Source organism: Eutrigla gurnardus (assembly GCF_963514095.1).
Source record: "Eutrigla gurnardus genome assembly, chromosome: 13".
NCBI classification, from domain to species: domain Eukaryota; kingdom Metazoa; phylum Chordata; class Actinopteri; order Perciformes; family Triglidae; genus Eutrigla; species Eutrigla gurnardus.
Window position 1 is genome coordinate 13116732 of NC_139936.1, and position 19178 is coordinate 13135909.

Below are 19178 nucleotides of genomic sequence, written 5' to 3' on the forward strand. Positions count from 1 at the left end.
TATAGATTAGCAAGGAAATAATGACCAATTAGGACGGCTTGTTCTCTGTCCATTCAGCTGTCCTTTCTTTCATTCCTTCCCTGCATTTCATTTGTCTGTTTGGCTGGCAGTTGCAGGTGCCAGTGAGTCTTCCTCTGTCTCGCACGCAATCCAAAACAGACGGGGAAAAGCAGCCAGAGAAAGACAGGATAGGACTTAAATGAAGCAGAAGGCCACAACAATGCAGAACACAGCGAAATCATAGAGCACAGATCACAGTCCAAAAAGTAATTTTGGCCATTTTATTAATACTTAAACTGCATTCAAATTACAATTGTGCTATTCATTTTTGGAATAGCAATCATCTACTTAATTTAAAAACTACAGTTACCCTGCAGTGACAAACAGATGAATAATAAGATGAAATAATGATAATGAAAATTATGGTGGAGAAAGTGGAAGTTGATTGTTGGGGTCATCCGTTCCTCTCAGTCCTACATTCCCACAGCACACGGACGGTTATTATTAACCTGAGGGAACATAGGACTCAGGGAACATAGGACTCAGGGAACATAGGGATGAGGGAACATAGGGCTGAAGGAACATAGGGATGAGGGAACATATAGGGCAGAGGGAACATAGAGCTGAGGGAACATATAGGGCTGAGGGAACATAGGGCTGAGGGAACATATAGGGCTGAGGGAACATAGGGCTGAGGGAACATGGGGCTGAGGGAACATATAGGGCTGAGGGAACATAGGGCTGAGGGAACATGGGGCTGAGGGAACATATAGGGCTGAGGGAACATATAGGGCTGAGGGAACATAGGGCTGAGGGAACATATAGGGCTGAGGGAACATAGGGCTGAGGGAACATAGAGCTGAGGGAACATATAGGGCTGAGGGAACATAGGGCTGAGGGAACATGGGGCTGAGGGAACATATAGGGCTGAGGGAACATATAGGGCTGAGGGAACATATAGGGCAGAGGGAACATAGGGCTGAGGGAACATAGGGCTGAGGGAACATATAGGGCAGAGGGAACATATAGGGCTGAGGGAACATAGGGCTGAGGGAACATAGACACATTCCCGATTGCTGTTGTAAAGGTTGTGTCCTTGAATCAAACAAAAGATCCACAGTATCTGTATTAAAAGCTCCCATCGATTTTAATCGTGACATTTCAATCCAACAGAGGACTGACAACATCTTTGTCAGGCAATATCAAATCAGCACTACAAAGCAGAAACACATTCAGATAATTCTGTCATCTGCATAACTGAGAGTCACCACCCACATGGGGGCAGAGCATGCCTTTATGAAGAAGGAGCAAGAAACTCATAGGAAAATGGTAATCTCATTCGCCCGGAAGAGCTAACAATATATTATTATTTTTTCAATGGATTTATGATTAATATGATTTATTTGACTATTTATTTATTTGCTTGTTCTGGTTTATGACGGTGATTTAATAGGGCCGGATGAAGAGCGTTGCACAATTAACATTGCTGGGGGCTTAAAGATGATTGCTTAAGTTTGATTTTTTTCCTTCTTCTCTTGCTCCAGCACCAGTTTTGGGAAGTGCATACCCTTCACCCCATTGGTCTTAAGGTTGTTTCTTTGAAGCATGAATGATTGAATGTGCTCTTTTCTCTCTCCATGGGAGATGTAGTGGCTCTGATGTGAGTTTTGTTTAAGTGTGGGAAGAGGATGTCCGACCATACTTGTAGCTGGCATTAAAACTGGATATGTGGTTGCAAACCTGTCAAATGGTTCATGTTCCTGATTTGGTGAGTTGTGTCTTAGTAATTCTGAATGGCGGAATGAAGGAAGAAACTGGTTGTTTTGGAGCTGAGAGCAAAGATTTGTGGCTCTATAAATTCTGTAATTATTGAAGGTCAGAACACCCCGATTACAATTGTAAGCTCCAAGAGGAAATGAGAAATAGATTTGATAGGCATCAATGTAAATCCTTGCTATTGGCCCAGTGCCTTGAGTTTGTAACCGGCCAATAAGGAGACAGATGGGGACTGCAGAGGGTATGACTGCATGAGTGCTGTGTTCTGTGTGTGTTGGAGTTGCTGGGAGTTGTGTTCTGAAGTTCAAAAATGTGTTGTTCATGGGTTAGAGCTCCATCTAGTGACCCAAGAAAAATACTTAATTAAAAGCGAGACTGGGGACTAACAAACCATGGCTTCCTGGACAAGAATTAAGCCCAATTTTAGAAATTATAATAATTAATAATGATAATAATAATAAACAGAAACAAACAGGCATTTGAGAGTATTGCTAGATTAAATATATATGTAATATGCACTATACATACGTGACCACTTTGTTCTTTTACTCCACATTTCAGGGGGAATCTTATATTTTTACTCCACTAAATTTACATCAAAAACATTTGTATACACAAAAATATGTATAATCATATTTTATAAGTTACTGCTACTCAGTATGCTAAATTAGTAGAAATTAGCTCCACCTGTAACAGCTACAACATTAAAATACAGTAATAATCCAGTAAATATAGCACTTATTGTGTATGATGACTTTTTTTTTTTTTACATTTGACCTACTACAGTAGTTGTAATATAGGCAGCATACTCGTGCTTTTATTTCAGTACATGGTCTTCCACATCTATTTATTTTTATTCACCGTTATTTAGAGATTGTGTGCATTAAAATCATAAAATAAGTGTCCATCAGCTGCGAAGAGGGCGCAATGTAATTTTAACGTGATGTTGCTCGTAATGGTTTAGTGACAGAGACGAACCGGATTGGATAAAGTGTTGTGGTTTGATTGGTCGGGGTTGACAAGGTGGGCGTGGCCAGCCGTCAATGTTTATGTAGCCCTCCGTCCGTGTATGTAACTGCACCAAGGACTCGGCAATGTGATTTCCTGACATTGATTTGTTTTCATATCGTCTTACGCGCCGTCTTCGACACATTATGCACCAACCGTTGACATGGGGAACCACTAGCAGGTGAAACACGGAGGAAACCGAGGAAAACGCCGGAATGGCCGGCGCCTTTGGCTTCAAAGGCTGCCAGAAGATTCGAGGTCCGCAGATTAGAAATCTGCTCGAGGCGAAGGACTTCATTCTCTTCGACTGCGACGGGGTCATATGGCACGGGGAGAAGGCGATAACGGGCGCGGCGAAGGTGGTGAGTTCGCTGATACGGCACGGTAAAAACGTGGTGTTCGTCACCAACAACTGCACCAGGCCTCGGGAGAATTACGTGCACAAGTTCTACCGGCTGGGCTTCACCGACGTGATGCTCGAGCAGATCTTCAGCTCGTCGTACTGCTCGGCTCTCTACCTGAGAGACGTCGTCAAGGTCCGCGGCCAGGTGTTCGTCATGGGCTGCGACGGGATGCGCAGGGAGCTGCAGGAGGCGGGCGTCCCCTGCGTGGAGGAGGCGGACGACCCGGACGCCACCATCTATGACTGCGCCCTGGCCGCGGACGTCAAGGCGGTGCTGGTGGGACATGACGATAAACTGACTTTTCTCAAACTGGCCAAAGCCTCGTGCTACCTGAGGGACCCGGACTGTCTATTCCTGGCAACCGACAACGACCCCTGGCACCCTCTGTCAGGCGGAAGGATACTGCCAGGTATGGTGGTGATGAAGCCTCGGTTATTGAAGCTTGGCCTGTTTGGTGTAGCGCCAGCCATGTATAGATCCCTGAATGGGCATGCTGGGTAAAAGGCCCAGTGGCTCGAGAGGTCAGCACGAGCTGGAGCCTGGGTTTGAAGCATAGCTGTGGCCAGATGGAAAATCTGGAGGTGGCCCCTAAACCAAAAGTAATGAGTGAATTTGTGGGATTCTGTTATGCTGCTGTAGAATATTTAAGACTATGACAGAGTCAAGGAATCACATAGTTTGGTTGGTGACGTCCATAGACAAATATACAGCTTTAAATACCCAGTGAAATGAAATCTACATTCTATCAGCTTCAATCCTGTGCCCCTGTGATAATTGCTCATGTATCTTGTTCTATACTAAATATAATTAAAAAAAAAATCAGTTAACATCAAAATGGAACCCAATGAAAACAAAAACATCCCATCAAATCTATTTATTTCTTCTGTTCAAAAGTCATCCTGCACGCATAGGCGGTTGTAAACCCCCCCCAAAAAAATCAAACAATCTTCGGGCGACTTGCTATTTACATTTAATTTTATGTTAAAACTTCACTGACTGTACTTGTAGCTAACATACTTATATGGAGAATTAAGAAGAGAATATGTTCTGTGTCACTGCGGTGTGGGGGCATTGATGAATAAAGAGAACAGTACATGCAAATGAACGTTCACCAGGTGATGCTTAACGACCTGGCGGGTGAGCAGGCAGCTCGGGTGCTGGTGGCAGAAAGGAGGCTGGGTGCCATTCATCTGCATGATCCGACCCCACTGCAGTGGCGATAGATTATCGGAAAATGTAAAGTTTCCCTTTCCGCTCCCTCATCGTCCTCCTGATTTAACGACAGGTGAGGGAGGTGTGTGTGGAGCCAGCAGTCCTGTCTACTACCTCCGTATCTCACTTTACTCTAAACCCGCTAACTTATTAGCAGTCCAATCAAATGCAAAGGATTCTTCTGGCAATTGCTTCCTATAATAATTTTGTGGCCTCATTCTTTTCTGCAGTAAATGCTTATTTTTGTCTTAAATACAAATAGCCATGGTGTTCACTGTGATGGATGACCCGTAGCCCCCTACACCATCATTCACTTCAATCTAATGTTTACTTCCTGCAGGTTCTGGGTCCCTCACTGCAGCCCTGGAGGTGTCCTCGGGTCGCAAGGCCACTGTGATCGGCAAGCCCAGCCGCTTCATGTTTGAGTGCATCTCCAGTCAGTTCAGGGGGGTGGACCCCGCCCAGTGCCTGATGATCGGGGACCGCTTAGAGACGGACATGCTGTTCGGGTCCAACTGCGGCCTCGACACCATGCTCACTCTCACCGGCGTGTCTCAGATCGAGGAGGCCCAGGAGTACAGGGATAGTGAGCTGGACACCAACCGCAGCTTGGTGCCCGACTACGTGGTGGACACCATCGCCGATTTCTTACCTGCTTTTGAGGAACTGGAGGAACAGAGCAATTGACGAGTCCTGTCGCCTCCCGTACGGAGCGCAGATTGCTCCTTCTGCAATGTTTAGTCTGGCGTTTGCAAAAAAAAAAAAACCCCATACCTATCCACAATTATCAAAAACTAGAAATGTTCCTCAGTTAAAAGGCGCTGTTTATGTTGTGACCAAGACAGAATCTTCTCCCCAAAATAATCAGAGTAATCCAGTGCATACCTCAGTGTTTCTTCTAGTGTTGTGCCCATCTGTGACTTGACAGTTGCTGTAAGTGTTTATATTAATATATATACTGCACTTTCTCCATAAAGTTCACAGGTCGTGTTTGATATTGGGTTTTGAGCATCCAGAGGTATTTTTGTAAAGCCATGAATTGATCTGTAACGGTTGGTGTGTTTAGGAGCTGGTTGTTCAGTTGTTTTTGTGCCAAAAGGCAGACATGTACTCAGTAACTAAATTACTTCCTTTCTCTGTATTTGCCTGGGTGTGACTTCTCCTCGATTACTTCACGGAGATCATTAGAAACTCAAACTGTGAAGAGCTTTTCTCAGCTCTGGTGGAACCTACGATGACAATCTGCCAGTCAGACGGGTGAAGTGTATGTTCACCTTTCTGTCGTGTCTGTACTACTTGTGCCAAACGGCTTCCTGAGTCTCATAGTTAGAAAACCAGTCGCACATTAATGGTGGCCAGACCATGCTGCACTGTTGTGAAAGTTCAATGTTGTTAATGTTTACCATATAGAGCATGTCGGCAACGGTAACAACAATAAATACCTAAAATGAATCTTACTGTTCCATCTTCTCTGCTTGTTGTGTGTCTGCATATCTACATCAATTATGATAACACCACAAATCAAAACGCAATATTCTTTTAATAGTTTAAATCCAGCAGTAGTTCACACAAACTAAACACCATTCCACTCGGTACTATTGCAACTTGATATCCAGCATCTCTTAAGCTTTGTTTAGTTCTAAAAAACAGATTAGGATCAGTGAATTTCAGTGAAAGGCATCAAAAGGGTTAGGAACCTTCCCCATAGTGTCCTTCCATGTACCAGAGCCTCGTGCTTGGATTCAGGTGTGGCACTGCAATTGAGGCTGATAAAAATGTGACAAATTCAAAAGAAATCTGAAAATGTTGATGGTATAATGGTCTAACAAAAATAAAGAAACCTGTAGTTGTGTTGGCATTCTGATAGCGTTGCTGTGTGTAGTACAATGAAGATATATCCCTTTAGTATGAACTTAAAATACAATTACATCTAAAAAATAAACATATGTACATTTTAACAGGATTTTTATGCAATACTTTATTTTACACCATGTCTCATGTGGCATTAGGTTCTCTTGGGCTGAGGAACATACTGATCTCCAACAAATAAGGACTTTGGTTGCAGTGATTGAGTCGCTTCATTTCACTCCGGTCCACCACGCTGTAAACAAAGAGAATACAATACAAATCTGTAAAAACACATCTGCAGTTTTTGTAAGTAGTTGTAAAATGTTCCTAAGATGTCAGTGCAAACCATGACTTCATCCCAATCTATTTTTAGTTTTGAAATGAATTGAAATATCAAGAGTATTAATGCAGGCTGTTAAAATCGATGGCCAAAAAGACGGATCTTAAATTAAAGAAAGTTCTAACCGATACAAAAGCTTTTAAAGTCATATTATCAGCGAAGTGTTCTGGGTTTGGTCGAAGACGTTTGACCCCTCACCTGGATGTACTCCATTTCTTCCACTGCCATCGGCCTCCTGCGGTACCTTGCAGGCAGTAGCTGAATAGAGGCCAGGGTATCCGGCAGGCCAGAGAGTGGGGTCAAAGGTACATGAGGTCTTGATAATGGAGGTGGTGCTGGAGCCATGTGTGGTGACAAGTTAACTGCTTGGGCTGGAAAAGGAAAGAAATGTAAATAAAAGGCAAATCAGAAATGATAAATAGGGAAAACCTACAAGCTAACTTTCTAGAGTAAAATTAATTAAATCCTCAATAAAGTTTTTTTTTATGATATGATAATCAAATATGGTCAACAACAGTTTACAGTCCATAGTGTAGGTTCAAATTATAGATGTAATAGTAAATTCTACCATTGGACACCTTAATACTGTTTAAAATCAGTTTAACTGTAAATGCAGTAGCTCAACTAGACTACGTGTTCACATCTGGCCAGTTAGGCAAAGAAAGAGAAAATACACCATGAAACAATAAAGGTTACTATCTGACCAATATTTACTATCTTCATTCTCACCATCGGGCCTTGGGATGTTGTGTCTATTAGGGAACTTGATCAAAGGGGCGTGAGGCCGAACTGCCTGCAAACATAAGTACACAATAAATCAAACAGCTGTGTCATAAAATAATTGTGTGTTAGTTTAAGAGCCAGTTAACCCTAAACCAAACACATATTTGCCCATTGCACACATGAGGTATCTAGCAATGCAGATAGATTTGGTTTTATCTGCTGAATCGTTTGAGGGATCTGCCACTGAGACAGATAAAACAGATACAGGGGAGGTAAAAGATGTTGTGCTAAATGACATAACCAAACCTGTTTTTACAGAATGCACTTGTTTTTCCACAATGCTTTTTACACCTCAGTGTGATAGACCTGTTTTTAACTATTTGCACTGAGTGAAACGAGCTGTGTAACCTGGGTAAGTGGGACAATGTTTCTTGACAAACATGAGATTCTCAGTTGCAGAGAACTAAAAGAAAAACACAAAAAGTCAGTAACAGATCGATTAAAACCTTATATCATTAAGAAAGCAAAAATGGTCCTGGTTCTAACTTCTCAAATGCAAGATTTTAAGTATTAAGTCATCACTATAAATGTAATAGATTTGTGTTTGAGCAAATAGTTACTTAGGAAATAAGTCATTCTTTTAAAATATGATTTTCAGCCTAAGTAATTTAACAATAGAACAAAAAAAGTAATCAAATGATGAATTAATTATTAAAAACAACGGTCAGATGGTAGTCCTAATCCACACAGTGTTTACATGGCATTTACAGTCTCGCGAGAATAGAACAAAATAACCAATGTTAGCGTTATTTACCGACTGAAAAAGTTAACTGCCAAACAGTTTATGTCCCATTTTACAGCTGAACTTCAAATCTCTATCTGTAATCGAGTTACACCCTGAACAGATAGCAGTCCAGCAAACATCCGTGACGGACTTAGCTAACGGCGAATCAGTGATAATGTCAATAACCGTTAATGGATTCAGTGCTTAAAAGGCTTTTCTCCTGCTGTCTCAAGAACATACAACGTCTCTGTGTTGTACGGTAAAACAAGGACACCAACAAGGGTACGACGGAATAAAAGGCCACACTTAAATACGTGTTCAACTGGTTAGGACGACAGAAGAGGAGCGACATTGTTACTTTATAACGTCCGTCTGACCTCGCCACACCTGACAGCTACAATAACTAAATTAAAAAAAACCCGGGAGCAACATTACCTGGATAACTCGGGCGGCGGGGGCTGCCATTTTGGAGCTGACTTTGCTTCCCATGACGACCTCACGAGTTCACTTCCGGTATAAAGAAGCTCCGTGTAGCTGCAAGGACACGCCACAAGAGGGCGCTGTTGTCATTATAAACAGTGAAGCGTATACCATAACGCGCAGAGTGGTCCAGATGATGCAGTTCATGGTAAATGATGCGGGGGGAATGGAGGTGGTGCAGGATGCCTCTCACAAAGTCTCCAGCCTGATTTGGAACGGCATCACTCACAGATCGATCTTTAGACAATGCAGCAATACTACGAATATCCTTAACGTGTGTAATTAACTATAGGAGGTTAACAATAAAGGGAAATGTGAATGATTTATTCTATAGGCTATCGTTAACTTACCTCGAATGTCTCGACCTCTCTAGCGGTTATGGCAAGATATGTTGAGCCAGTGGTTGTCCTGCTAGGTCAAATCCTCAGGCCATACTGCCGTCTTGTCATTCCGGGCTTCACGTTAGCCCTCTGTCAAAAAAAGCACACACAAAAATAGACCAATAAAATACCTTAATGCGCTTTAAAGTCAACCCAGTCGAGGTCAAATAAGGCTCCAAAGGAGTCCAGTCCCCGCAAAGCTACAACACGGTTGTTTGAGTGATACCATAACATGTCAATACAAGATTACTGTGCGAGGTCAAAGACAAATATCATACCCTCTTCTTTAATTTCACTTCGCCTCAGTAAAAAAAAAACCACCCCTTAACCCTCGGATAACCGGGGTTGTCCAATCACTGACGAGGAAAGTAACAGAGATCTTTTATAAGAGAAGATGTGTCATCAGCAGAAAACTCACGGTCAAACACAAACAGGTCAATACGCGAGTCTCAAGCTGCGTCGGAAACAAATGCAGAGCAGCTCCATATAATAACGTTGATATATACATCAAATCATCCCGCTGCAGCATAAATACCATATAACATAATTAAATACAGCTTATTATGTTGCTGTTTCTAACAGTTCTTACAATGCAACATAATAACATATTTAATTAGGGCCCTCCCTGGTTTTCTATAATTTAAAACAAAAGGTAAAGCATTTTAAGATAATAACTATAGATAAAATATTGTAGATTGGCGTGTGAGCCTAAATTTAATATAACACTTGGAATAACAAATAATAGGAACCTGCCACCACTACTGGAGGCACATCTCTGTCCTATAAGGCTCTTTGTAGAACGGTCAGGCATATGGACCATCATATCATAACACCGCCATCTACTGGATCCCTCATTCACTGCAGGATCCTCTTAAACCATGTAATATCTATAGGCTACTGTTGCACATTCATAAACAATAAAACCCATCTCCGTGCTTTAACCACAGTGTGAGACGTGGGGATTTATGCCAGGTTCATTATATGGCATAATGTTGCCTCTTTAATTATTAAATCATACTAATCAAAGAGACTTTGCTCTCTTTCTACATATTTAAGTCTATTGTACTTATGCACAACAGTTATTACCAGTGATGTTTGTGTGCATGGTGTCATGCTCATCACATATGATGGAACAATGAATAAAACATCCATTAACAGGAAGAAACAACAGTCAAGTGGCCAATTCACATTTTTATCAGATCTCATTTTATTAAACAAACTGGATCAGAGTCATGGAAAACAAAAAGGTCCCGATCTTAACATGAGCCGACCCTTGACACGGCTGTGGCTACACGTAACCACAGTTTGCCAATCAACAGAGACAATCTCGAGTGAAGACCCGGCATCTGGCGTTATGCTTGTAACGGCACTGTTTGCAGCGTCAGCAGCTCCGGCTGTCTGACTCAGGTCTGCCAGCTTTTCTGAAGGAGACTCACTGGCTCTTTGTCCTGTCGAACAGCTGTTTGAGTTGGTCCTTAGAGGTGGCCTCTGTCTGCTGCATGAGATCGCTGTGGCCCTTAGTCACACCCCAGCTGTCGGGGCAAGACATGGAGGGACACTGGGGACGACCAGAGGCGGGCTTCAGGTTCTCCCAGTAGTCACGGCGAGCTCTAGCAGAGACAAAAACGTAACACCAGTGAGCACTCGCTATCGCTGCAGAGCTACTACTTCACATTTGACCGAGTTGAGGTGCATATTTATGGTATTCAGTGACGGATTCAAAGCTTTTTCTGACCTGGCTCTGACCCAGGGCTTGGTGTGCATTTCCAAACCAGCGCCCCAGTTGCCGTGTTTCTCTGACGCGGCCGGGATGAAGCCTCTCTCAGGGCCCAGCTCCTCTGCAACGGCCCTGATGTGGTAAGGCTCAAACCCACAGCAGCCACCGATGAAGTAGATGCCAGCATTGTAGGCCTCTCTGGCGTACGCGTGCATGTCCCAGCGGGTCAGGATCCTGGGCTCCAGGCCTGACAGACGTGTTGCACACGTTTGATTGATTTATACATGATTGCAGCAAGTAAATGTTAACATGCAGAGAGCATGCGGCGCAGTGTGTTTTTACCGAAGGGGAATTCTGGCAGATCGATGAATCCCTGACAGCTGCAGTCGGGGGTGTGGTATGCCAGGGGCTGCACCATATAGTGAGCCTTCAGCCCGGCCTTCTCCACTCCCTCCTTCATCATCTTGACAGCTTTCACGCAGGTCATGGGGTCAAAGTGGCAGTTAACTCCCACAATCTGGGCACCTATAAAAGAGCATGCGTCGTTGTGAGCTGGTTGTTGCAGATAAGCAGAGAATGAACACAAGTGGAAGAGACGGCAGCAACTGTGCAGTTGTAGCTAACGTTTCCAGTTATTAATTCACAATAGACTATGAACCGATGTCTTATCTCATGTCTACCAGTGTGAGAAGAGACGGAAATACTGCCGAGTAACACTGCAGAGAGGTCGTGTGAGGACAAGATGAGTTGCGAAACAACAGGTGTGTTATAGAACGCTGTACCCACCGGCTTTGACCAGCCTGACGGCACACTCTGCAGGCGAGACACCGTGCATGTCTCCCTCTGGTCCGATGCACATGCAAGCAGCCACAGGCTTCCCTGTTTCCTTCAGCGCCTCCACAGCCCACACGGCCTCTTCAACATGCTCAAAGTACTGCAAGACAGAGGGAACTCATACTTGAAAACATCCACAAATAAAAGCAAAAAAAATTACAAATTACATTCAGTTGACAAGTGATATTGTTTTGTTTTTATATCTGTACCTCAGCAATCAGGAAGTCCACATTTTTCTTGATGAACACATCCAGCTGCTTCTTGAAGATGGCCTTCACCTCTGTCTCACTCTTGCAGCTCAGGTAGGAGGGAGTCTGACACACTCCTCCGGCAACCAGGGCATCGCCCTCGTTGGCAACCTCACGGGCCAAATCGCAGGCGGCCTCGTTGATCTGAGCTCCCTGCACAGAGCGAAACACAAATAGTGGCGAAACAAGGGTGAGAATCCAGTTGCCAGTGTCCAGCCACCTGCAGGATGTTCTGCTTATTGCCCTGAAAGTGATGTGACACCCAGTTCAACTTACAGTGAAGGTGAGCTTGTTGCCCCTGTTCTCCAGTTTGTCATCACTGGCGTAGAAGGTGAAAGTCTGCATGACATTGGCCCCGGCCCTCAGGAACTCCCTATGCAGCTGTCGCACTAAAAGCGTTCAAACAAACACACTTGCATGATAAGGCAAACGCAACAGCAAATCCATCGAAACCAGGACACATAATGAACATCAAATAGTGTATTAAAGTTTGTCAAATGTTTGTTCTAACCTGCTTCGGGGTGCTCTGCGGCGGCTTCGGGGGTCCATGGACCGGCCTTCACGTAGCCTCTCTTCTCCAGGGCAAACACAAAGCCTCCATCGCCGATCACCACCTCCCCAGCGTCAAGGCGCTCCAAGATTCCCTGTGACAACGAATCAGTGTATAAGCTTAGAATGGTGTAGATTGAATATGACAGATGAGCCACTGAGGCCAAAGGGTCCGATGGTTTATGTTACACTTGGCAACAGCTGACATCAGCATGCCAGTTCCCAGTAAAGGCCCCGTGCAGCATTACGGCCCACCTCTGGTTAGGCAGACTTATTTTGGCCAGAGGAATATGGAGACAAGAAATAAATCCCAATTCATATCTATGTAACGTGTCTCATGGTTAATGGTTTAGTGCTACATACTCACTTCTCTCAGTGACCCTGAGTCATCAAGACAGCAGCACATGTCTGAGAACAGCTGCACTGCTCCTAATGACCCATAGACCTGAACCGTTTGATTTCAACATGCCTTTCAGTCAAAGTGAAATTCACCTCAAGTCACCTCAATCTGAAAACACTTGACACTGCCCTGGCACTAGATGTTTACAACTGTTTCTTTATTTATTGACTCACTGATTTGACACTAAGAAAAGCTCCACCTTGTGTGCACGCTTGTCAGACCTTGTCTGTCTCTGTAGGTTATAAAAATCTCTAATAAAAGATGGAATTTCTACAATAATAAAACTTGAATTAAAAGTAATTCTTCGGCTAATTTTAAGAATAAATAATTCAAAGTCACTCGTAATGAGAGATCATTTTAACCACCATCTATATAATGTGCTGAAAGAAAAACAATACTCAGTTTTGTTAATTCTCCGCCACCCCTCCCTCTTCAACTGATGTCTCAAAACCTGGACAAATGAACCCAAACCTGTCTTCAGTCTGGAATCTACAAATAGACATCCTATGTATTATCATTTTTGGCATTCTGCAAAACTACCAGTTTGAATCCCCTGCATGGATATTTTGCAGGAAGCTTATGACAGCATACGCTGTTTTTAGGCATAAAGCTCACACGTACCTTCTTTTGTGGTGCCATATTCCTGCAGCTGTGTGGACCCTTGACTGCTCAGACTTCCAGAGGCTGAAGGAACATTGGAGCAGAGCAGAGACCACTATAAGTCTCCCTGAAGCAGGGGAGGGGTCCAACGAAGAGCCGCTCTGATTGGAGGCAAGTTACACAACTACTGTTTACCCGTTCCCCTCCCCTCTTTAACTGAATGAGAGTGTTGTGAGTGACCCAGTTAATTGTGGTTGTTGGTGTGTGTTTGTCTGTCCTCCTGCTTGTTTGTGGTGTGTCTATTTTTTTGGACCCTGAAAAGAGGAATTCATGAAGCCCCACTTAATAGTGGGCCACCCCTTTTACCAAACCAGTAAGAATCAAGTATGTCACTACTAATTGTTCATCAGCACTCATTCGACATTGACAACACGAAGCCGTGATAATTAAATGGTAAATGCCGCTTTATTGCTTGGGGTTTACATAGTAATACTCCACAAGTGGAGCATCGCTGTTACAAGTGCTTTTTATGGCCAAACTGAAGTCGGAAAGACTCCATCCATCTGGTCCCTCTCTCGTTGCCTTGGCCTTCTCGCCGGGTCTCGCTCACACCTAGGACTTGGCCTTCTTCTGCATCTCCAGCACGTGCTTCATCTCCTGGCTGCTGGTGGCCTCTTTGTGCTGCAGCAAGTCAGCGTGGCCCTTGGTCACACCCCAGCCCTCGGGTGTGGATATGGATGGGCACTTGGGACGACCGGATGCGGGGGAGAGATGCTCCCAGTAGTCACGGCGGGCTCTAATGAAGGTAAAGACACAGGTTACACGGCGCATCAAACAATATTATTGATGAAATTGTGTGCATTTCAGTATGTTGAACTATTTGAAATGGATTACCTGGCTCTGACCCAAGGTTTGGTGTGCAGCTCCAGACCTGCACCCCACATTCCGTGTTTTTCTGAGCCAGGGGCCACGATCCCTCTCTCAGCGGCCAGCTCCTCAGTTATAGCCCTGATGTGGTAAGGCTCAAACCCGCAGCAGCCACCAATGAAGCGGATGCCAACCTTGTAGGCCTCTCTGGCATAATTGTGCATGTCCCAGCGGGTCAGGATCCTGGGCTCCAGGGCTGAGGAAGGAAAAAAGGAGACCATTGTGAAAAGGTGCCAACTAAATGACTGTCAACATGGTTGTTTTTCGTTTAATGTCCAGGCAAAACATATTACCGAAGGGGAATTCTGGCAGATCGATGAATCCCTGACAGTTGCAGTCGGGGGTGTGGAATGCCAGGGGCTGCACCATATAGTGAGCCTTCAGCCCGGCCTTTTCCACCCCCTCCTTCATCATCTTGACAGCTTTCACGCAGGTCATGGGGTCAAAGTGGCAGTTGACTCCGACAATCTGGGCACCTGGAGAACAGATAGAAAGGCTCATTTCCATGTCAGATAACGCGGCTAACTCTCAAGTCAAGAAACAAAAGGATAACTATCATACCGGCCTTCACCAGCCTGACAGCACACTCTCCAGGTGAGATGCCGTGCATGTCCCCCTCCGGTCCGATGCACATGGAAGCAGCCACAGGCTTCCCGCTGGTCTTCAGCACCTGCACAGCCCACTCAGCCTCCTCAACGTGCTCAAAGTACTGCAAGGACAAACACCACAGTCACCACTGAGCTCCACTAATAACCCTATTTCAGATTAAAGTAGCCTTGATGCGACAAGACTTAAGGATCCACCTCAGCAATCAGGAAATCCACATTCTTCTTCATGAACACGTCCAGCTGTTTCTTGAAGATGGCCTTTACTTCTGTCTCACTCTTGCAGCTCAGGTAGGATGGAGTCTGACACACTCCGCCGGCTACCATTGCATCTCCTTCATTGGCTACTTCCCTCGCCAGGTCACAGGCTGCCTCGTTGATTTGAGCCCCCTGAAAGGATGAGGCAGGTGATGAGTTTGTGGGCAATGTACGATACGCGCCGTGTTCAAATCCACAATCAGTGCGGCAGAAAGTGGAGTTTGCTGTAAAAGTTAGCTGTAAAGGGCTATATTGGCTGGGGACTCACAGTGTGTCTCAAGGTCTGACCCCTGTTCTCCAGTTTGTCTTCACTGGCGTAGAACGTGAATGTCTGCATGACATTGGCACCTGCCCTCAGGAACTCCCTATGCAGCTGGCGCACTGATGGAAAAACACAGATTTGTTGTTTTAAAAGGGGTCATCACTATGTTCCCTCAGTCCTATTTTCCCTCATCCCTATGTTCCCTCATCCCTATGTTCCCTCAGCGCTATGTTCCCTCAGCGCTGTGTCCTCATTGCTATGTTCCCTTAGTCCTATTTTCCCTTATCCTTATGTTCCCTCATCCCTATGTTCCCTCAGTCCTATGTTCCCTCATCCTTATGTTCCCTAAGCTCTATGTTCCCTCATCCCTATGTTCCCTCAGCTCTATGTTCCCTCAGCTCTATGTTCCCTCATCCCTATGTTCCCTCACCCTTATGCTCCCTCATCCCTATGTTTCCTTAGTCCTATGTTCCCTCAGCTCTATGCTCCCTCAGTCCTATGTTCCCTCACCCTTATGTTCCCTCATCCCTATGTTCCCTCAGTCCTATGTTCCCTCATCCCTATGTTCCCCCATCTCTATGTTTCCTCATCCCTATGTTGCCTCAGTCCTATGTTCCCTCATCGCTGTTCCCTTAGTCCTATGTCCCTCAGCCCTATGTTCCTTCAGCTCTATGCTCCCTCAGTCCTATGTTCCCTCATCCCTATGTTCCCTCAGCTCTATGCTCCCCCAATCCTATGTTCCCTTATCCCTATGTTCCCTCAGTCCTATGTTCCCTCATCGCTGTTCCCTTAGTCCTATGTCCCTCAGCCCTATGTTCCTTCAGCCCTATGCACAGAAATTATTTATTTTATTATCAATTTGAGGAAACATAGACACGCTCGCTTTTAAAACCTTTAAGGTTTGCATGGCTTCCCTCAATGTGATTTAGGATATGGTGTGTGTGTGTGTGTGTGTGTGTGTGTGTGTCCATGTGTGTGTGTGTGTGTGTGTGTGTTGTCTGCCTTACCAGCCTCAGGGTGTGTGACAGTAGCCTCGGGGGTCCATGGACCGGCCTTCACGTAGCCTCTCTTCTCCAGAGCAAACACAAAGCCTCCATCACCGATCACCACCTCCCCGGCATTCAGCCGTTCGAGGATATTCTGTGGGAGCAGAAGGATCCATGCACACACATCACTTTAGCTCTATGCTTAATGGCTTGAAAATGTGTAGCTATTTTAAATAGACTGCTTAAAGGGAGTGTCTTGATGTGGTTACTGAAGGTCATCCACAGTCCTTGTTGTGAGCAGTCTGATGACGGAACTACTTTCTTTCGAACCTTAGTACCTATGTGAAACCACTCACAAGAAGGCCAGTTATCTTGCGTAACCAGGTTACGATTTCATGAAAGACACATCACTGATGAATTTTTTAAATGTACATAAATGTATTTGGCGCTTTGAGCACCACAGGCCGAGTGACATCTAGTTCCAATATATTCAAGGAGACTGATATCTCCAAAACTAGGCAACTGACACCTAAATAACCGAGATTGATTAATATCACTACAGGTATATAAAGCTCAACAAATACGACAAGGAAGAAGGACGATGTTAGACAGGTGACATGTAGCTGATTTAATATAATATAATAATATTAATAACAACATTAGAGTATAGATGTGTGATGGCATACATTTTGCAGTATTTGTTGGCAGTTGGCAGTTGATAAATGGCCCAATGTCTATGTGCGCAATGAAAATGTCATGATCTGGGTACAAAGTTGCAAAGAGAAAAGCAGTGACCTCTATACTAAGGCTATTTCACAAACCACACACTCACAAAAACCTGCACTGACAACATGTCCTTGACAGCAGCACATTGAGCAACAGGACATCTTTGATGCACAGTCATGACATGACATGATGTTTAAGATGTGCATGCTGTATCGACAAAATCTCTGCAGAATGAGATGCAAGTAATGCAGTATCGTCTGCATAGAGGTGATTTTACCTTCTTGACAGGTGCCATCTCTTCTTCCCGGTTTCAGTTGCAGCACAAAGCACTTGGTAACAGCGAACCCCTCTTTTGGCCTGAAAAGTGCAGATAGTCATTCCTCACCAGCTTTATACCCGTGGGTGAATATGGGAGGATATCATTTCCATGCCAAATTTGTGTATAATTGCCACATGTCTGTTTGGACATTGTGTAACATTGTCTCGCTCACAGATCAATGAAGTAGGTATGGGCAGCGGTCACTTCAGGTAACACATGTGTCTGTTATAGAAAGAGGTTTCTGGCAGTTTAATGATTATATTAATAGCTCTAGTTTAAACATTAACAAAAACAATTTGTGCTTTGTTGCAAACTACGGTTTGGTTAATTGGGGGCAACAGTGGAGTGTAACAGAAGAACCTAGTTTAACACACTGTGTTTACTTGAGAATGCAAAATTGTTCATTACGTTCATTAATTCTGCTGGTTACATCAAAACCAATCTCTCAGTTGCACATCTACATCATGAGACCCTGAAATGTCTGCTGCTTGTATTGTGCACCTCTGTCCGATATCTAGTCGTGAGACATGAGACTGATAAGACTGGAAACGATCCCAACTCAAGTTCCAGTGCAATGTGAGGTAACTGACTTCTATATGATCTGGATTTATATTAAGATTTCATGAGCAAAGTGGTTTGTGTATTTTAATCTCTGGTCATGAAAAGAAGCCATTTTTATTTTGATAATATATACATTTTAAGATAATCATACTTTCTCCATTGTGAGAATCTGCTGTTTTTACTATTCCTACACTATTTTGTGGAATAGAGATGTTTCACTTTTTCTTTTTTTTATCATGTCTTTCAACCAGGCGATTCATAATAATCAATTTTATTAGTTCGTTGCTGCTCTTGACATATTAAAAAAAAAAAAAATCAATCCATTTTCTTTATCTGGTATGACAGAAACCAGTATAACTCTAGATAAAAGAAACACTACTGCATGTAGATCATTGCATTCGTGCAGGTTAACCAGTAACACCTCCTCTTCATCTGTGTCCTTATTTCTTTCCATGCGCGCACACACACACACACACACACACACACACACACACACACACACACACACACACACACACACAAACACATTCACTCACACACACACACACACACACACACACACACACACACACACACACACACACACACACACACACACACACACAAACACAAACACACACACACACAGATACGGGGATGTTGACCTTCAGTACTTTCAGGACTTCCAGTGTGTTGCTCTGTCAGCTCTGGGTTTATCCAGTTTCAGGGGGATTGTTAGAGATAGGCCTCCTTTAGGTGTTTATCAACAGAGCCAAAGTTCAGAAAAAAAACAACCTGCCTCAGTTCTATAGTTCCCCATAGGGTTTCATCACCTCATATCAGAGGTGCACAGATCACGTCACCATCTTCTGACCTGATGGGACTGTGTTTGTTTGTCATTTCATAAAAATTGGACTCTAGCATTCATTTCCTCATCTAACTCTTGAACATGATAGGCTCTGTCACAAACAAGAAAACTAGAAGGATAAGAAAAACTGGAAATCTGTGACTTTTAGCATGGAAATGATTGCATAACAGGAGATAAAATAAAAGTTAAAAAGTCACTAAAAATGGTTCCTCAACCTCGCCGGTACAGGCGATTGCTTACAAGCGATTGCTTTCAAGTCATTAATCAAACCAACAAAAATAAAAGCTTCATGTCACATCTGCACTGACTGCACTTAGAGATGAATGGTCTAGTTCACTATAAGGCATTGTAGGATCTCTTACAGTGGCGGAGCAGCACCAAAAG

The 19178-nt window shown here is 44.0% G+C and overlaps 4 protein-coding genes across 4 annotated transcripts; 1 reads left to right on the forward strand and 3 right to left on the reverse strand.

The window, feature by feature from the left end:
• Positions 1 to 2822: 2822 nt before the first annotated feature.
• pdxp (pyridoxal (pyridoxine, vitamin B6) phosphatase) lies at positions 2823 to 5852 on the forward strand. Its single transcript, XM_084024369.1, has 2 exons — positions 2823 to 3597; positions 4741 to 5852. The coding sequence occupies exons 1-2, from the start codon at positions 3000 to 3002 to the stop codon at positions 5085 to 5087; spliced, it is 945 nt and encodes a 314-aa protein (XP_083880495.1). The 5' UTR covers positions 2823 to 2999; the 3' UTR covers positions 5088 to 5852.
• Positions 5853 to 5921: 69 nt separating this feature from the next.
• Positions 5922 to 9246, reverse strand: kgd4 (alpha-ketoglutarate dehydrogenase subunit 4). Its single transcript, XM_084024370.1, has 5 exons — positions 8926 to 9246; positions 8531 to 8629; positions 7318 to 7381; positions 6787 to 6959; positions 5922 to 6501 (listed from the first exon to the last, which is right to left on the reverse strand). Exons 2-5 carry the CDS (start codon positions 8582 to 8584, stop codon positions 6484 to 6486), a joined length of 309 nt encoding a protein of 102 aa, XP_083880496.1. The 5' UTR covers positions 8585 to 8629; positions 8926 to 9246; the 3' UTR covers positions 5922 to 6483.
• Positions 9247 to 10144: 898 nt separating this feature from the next.
• LOC311022985 (betaine--homocysteine S-methyltransferase 1-like) lies at positions 10145 to 13480 on the reverse strand. The gene is made up of 8 exons (XM_084024616.1): positions 13325 to 13480; positions 12266 to 12398; positions 12031 to 12143; positions 11716 to 11907; positions 11459 to 11606; positions 11015 to 11197; positions 10691 to 10919; positions 10145 to 10565 (listed from the first exon to the last, which is right to left on the reverse strand). The coding sequence occupies exons 1-8, from the start codon at positions 13340 to 13342 to the stop codon at positions 10388 to 10390; spliced, it is 1194 nt and encodes a 397-aa protein (XP_083880742.1). The 5' UTR covers positions 13343 to 13480; the 3' UTR covers positions 10145 to 10387.
• Positions 13481 to 13760: 280 nt separating this feature from the next.
• Positions 13761 to 17462, reverse strand: LOC311022846 (betaine--homocysteine S-methyltransferase 1-like). Its single transcript, XM_084024417.1, has 8 exons — positions 17345 to 17462; positions 16363 to 16495; positions 15362 to 15474; positions 15034 to 15225; positions 14792 to 14939; positions 14524 to 14706; positions 14198 to 14426; positions 13761 to 14099 (listed from the first exon to the last, which is right to left on the reverse strand). Exons 1-8 carry the CDS (start codon positions 17360 to 17362, stop codon positions 13916 to 13918), a joined length of 1200 nt encoding a protein of 399 aa, XP_083880543.1. The 5' UTR covers positions 17363 to 17462; the 3' UTR covers positions 13761 to 13915.
• Positions 17463 to 19178: the final 1716 nt, after the last annotated feature.